This window comes from Merops nubicus, unplaced genomic scaffold (genome assembly GCF_000691845.1).
Source record: "Merops nubicus isolate BGI_N331 unplaced genomic scaffold, ASM69184v1 scaffold19773, whole genome shotgun sequence".
NCBI classification, from domain to species: Eukaryota; Metazoa; Chordata; class Aves; order Coraciiformes; family Meropidae; genus Merops; species Merops nubicus.
The window spans coordinates 5,645-9,167 of NW_008601183.1; the positions used below are offsets into that span (position 1 = coordinate 5,645).

Here is a 3,523-nt window from a genome sequence, read left to right on the forward strand (position 1 = left end):
TAACTGATGCAACTACAGAGAATTGCAGTTGAGGCTCTCCATAGCATGGCAGTGTGTTTTTGCAGTGGGGTTTTTGTTACTGTAGCAATACAGTGACAGTAAATTCTTGCTGAGAACTGAGTTCAGCTCTGCTGTTCAGGCTGAAGGAGATGTGCATTGAGCGTGCTTCTCCCGTTAGGGGGAATGTGTGTTTCCTCAGAAGTTAGGACTAGTCATGAAGGTAGATTATGGTAGCAATGTGAGGTTGAAGCATTTGTCTCTTAGGGAAGTATTTACAGTTTTTTAACTCTGAAGACAATTTTTCTTGGGTGCTATTTCTACATGACAGTTGCATGCTTGTGTGATGTGTTACACTCTGTGTTTACTGTGATATTTTAGTACCTCATTTCCTTAGAAGTAGGAAAAAAAAGCAGTAACCTGATTTTGGCTCTTCATAATAACATTTTTTCTTTCTTTTCAGAGCAAACTTGATGATTACCAGGAACGAATGAACAAGGGAGAACGTCTGAATCAAGATCAACTGGTAAAAAGAAAAAACAATACTCACCAGATTAAATAGTTTTGTGACCTTGGTGTGGAAGATGATGAATTTCACTCCCCCTTTCTCCTTCTGAGCTCTGACTTGGCCTCAGTTTTGTATTACCTACAATGTCTCAATTTTTCTGTTAATCTGAAACTTTCTGTAAATCTGAAAGAACGGGTAGAGGAATGTGTTGTAATGCTTTGAGGTCAGGCTGTAAATAAGCTGTGGTGAAAGCTGGCGTGTGTTATTAACCTAGGACTGCTGAAGGAACTAAACAATGCCTTTGGGGTTCTCTGGACATCATCCTTCCCCTTGCAGGAAATGTGCCCATGGAGAACTTCAGGAGCTTGGTTTGGTAGCTTGTAAACGTTGTGCAGCCTCGTTAAAGGTACAGCTTAGACTGAGGGCTCTGAACATCAGTTGCTTCCCCCTGTGTATCTGCCAGTGCAGCAGATGTGCTGCCCTGGGTCAGCTGCACGTGGTGGATGTGTGCCGCTTCTCCTTGCTGGGGCTGCTTCTCAAAGTATGGTACTGTGGAGCTTGACTCAGCAGCTTTCCAGTTGCTGTAAATCTAAAGCAAGTGTCAAATGCAGTTGGAGCAGGCAAACAAGCATGTTTAGGCCTGAAGAGACTACCAGATGCAGTCATCAGTGGTGGTCTGCTGATCATTTTAAACACTGAAAAAAGTGAAGGGGGGAAAACCCTACTCTGAAACTGTTGCAGCTCTTTGTTTTTTTAAAAGAAACAACAGCTTCCCTTGGTCCTTAAAGTCTTTTTTTTCTGTTTAGGCTTCACTTTGGTTCTTCTGTGCCAACTGAAATAGCACTGAGCTGTGTAGGCTTAGTTTTAATGGCATATTGTGAAAACAGCAATAGCTTTCTTATCTAAGGGATAATAACAGGGAAGATAACTGAAATTGCATATTGAGGAGGGAAGGTCATCACTGAGTTTTGTGAAGAGCACAGCCTGACTGCCATACTTCATAAAGATAAAGTCTGTTTTGTCTGGAGAAATGCAGAAAGTGTTTGTTTTCACTTGTCTTCTCATCATTCTTGGCTGATTTATAGAAGCGGTTTTGTAAATCACCTTATGTATATATGTGCAAGTTTTTTAGCTCTATTTTATATAGAAATCCTGAGAAGAAAGTAAATACTGTTTAGGTGCCTTGCTTTTCAGAGCAAGTAGGACTTTACCTCTTCTTTGGCTGAGTTGTTCTTACAAAGAACATAGCCATTATTAATTTTGTCACAGCAGGAACTGTAAATGTGTCAATTGTCTTGTGGTTTTTTTTTTTCTTCCAATTTGATTCTCTGATTTTTTTTTTTTCAGTACTGCAGAGTAGGTTAAGGGATTTGAATTGCTTTGGTGCAAATCAGAAGTAGCAAGTAATAAAGATTTCTGGAGAAGGGAACAGTGTGCTCTGTATAGCATTTTGATTTTTGGCTCTGTCTCAAGATCAAGTGCATAAATACTCCAGGCTTTATCTTTCCAGCGCTTCTGAGCTGCCAGATTACTCTTCTCCCCCATCCCCCTTGCCTGTGAGGTGGTTTTTGTCAGAAACTGGCAAAAGCCAGTTGTCATCCATGTGAGCATGTATAAGCATGTGCTTCAGCATATTTATCTAAGAAACTAGAGGCCCTAAATACACAACCTTCTCAATATTGTGGCCAGTGACAATGAAAATATGACTCCACATTGTGGTGGTCCCCCCAGAGGTGCCGTGTCTCACTTAGGGACTCCATGTGTGAGAGTTTGTTGGAAGTGTGCCGTTTGTCCCGGTTGTGATGCTTGACTTCAGTTTCTTTTCTTTCTAAGGATGCGGTGTCAAAATACCAGGAAGTGACAAATAATCTGGAATTCGCTAAAGAGCTGCAGAGGAGTTTTATGGCTCTGAGCCAAGATGTAAGTGAAGAGCAAGCGGTACAACGTGGGCTGCCCAGACACCTGGGCTTGAAACTCCTTCACTGACACTAGATGCAGCAGTTGCCTCTCTTTACAGAGATGAAATGCTCACGGTGTCCTGTATGTTTGTCTGTTTTCTTTTACTCCATGTGCTAGTTCGTGTCAGGTTTGCCGAAGACTATTCCTAAAAGATACTTCGGATGGACTACATAGAAGTATGGGAACAAATATGATGTGGTAATTTTCTGACAAAACACAGGGCTGAGGGTTTTCACTACTTTCTATTACCACAAGGTGTAAACTCTTCAGCAGCTGAGAGCACTGCAGTTCCTTCTTCAAGATTCTGCCTCTTTTGTGAATTACACATACAGTAATAATAGTCTGAAGCTACAAGTGGACACAGTTTTAAAAAAATCTCTTTTCATTTGCAACAGATCCAGAAGACAATAAAGAAGACAGCTCGCCGGGAGCAGCTGATGCGAGAGGAGGCCGAGCAGAAGCGCCTGAAGACTGTGCTGGAGCTGCAGTTCATTCTGGACAAGCTGGGCGACGACGAGGTGCGCAGCGACCTGAAGCAGGGCTCCAGTGGGGTGCCAGTGCTGACAGAGGAGGAGCTGACCATGCTGGACGAGTTCTATAAGCTGGTTTACCCTGAACGAGACATGAGCATGAGGTGGGCTTACAGGGGAGTGCTTCCTTTGTGTGTTCGTGCTGTGGTAGCTTAAAGACTTGGTAAGAAATTAACTCTTCCTCATTTTTTTAAGGTTGAATGAGCAGTATGAGCAAGCATCTGTTCACCTGTGGGACTTACTGGAAGGCAAGGAAAAGCCAGTTTGTGGAACAACCTGTAAGTGTAGTCTCTACAGCACAAAAGATAGCACACTGAATTTGGGCTTGAACTGAAATACAGTGTCTGATATGAGAGAACTGTGACAGTTAATTAACTTTGTGAGTTTTTAACAGTAGCTGCCTTTTTTTTTTTTTTCAGGCCTTAGATGGACTGTAACAATAACTTACTGAAGTATGAACTTGCTGGGTGTAGTCCATTGCTTTTAAACCAATGCAGCATTACTCAGTATTTAAGCTGAGTGCATTCCT

General features: G+C 42.2%; 1 protein-coding gene across 1 annotated transcript in view; it reads left to right on the top strand.

Annotated features, from left to right (window-relative positions):
• Nucleotides 1-460: 460 nt before the first annotated feature.
• Nucleotides 461-3,523, top strand: part of LOC103770657 (caprin-1-like) — a gene marked incomplete at both ends in the record, with an annotated part of 11,294 nt that continues 8,231 nt past the window's right edge. Inside the window, 4 exons of the mRNA XM_008937927.1 lie at nt 461-523; nt 2,339-2,425; nt 2,860-3,098; nt 3,190-3,272. Of these exons, the coding sequence (XP_008936175.1) occupies nt 461-523; nt 2,339-2,425; nt 2,860-3,098; nt 3,190-3,272 (472 nt within the window). The remainder of the gene's footprint in view (nt 524-2,338; nt 2,426-2,859; nt 3,099-3,189; nt 3,273-3,523) is intronic.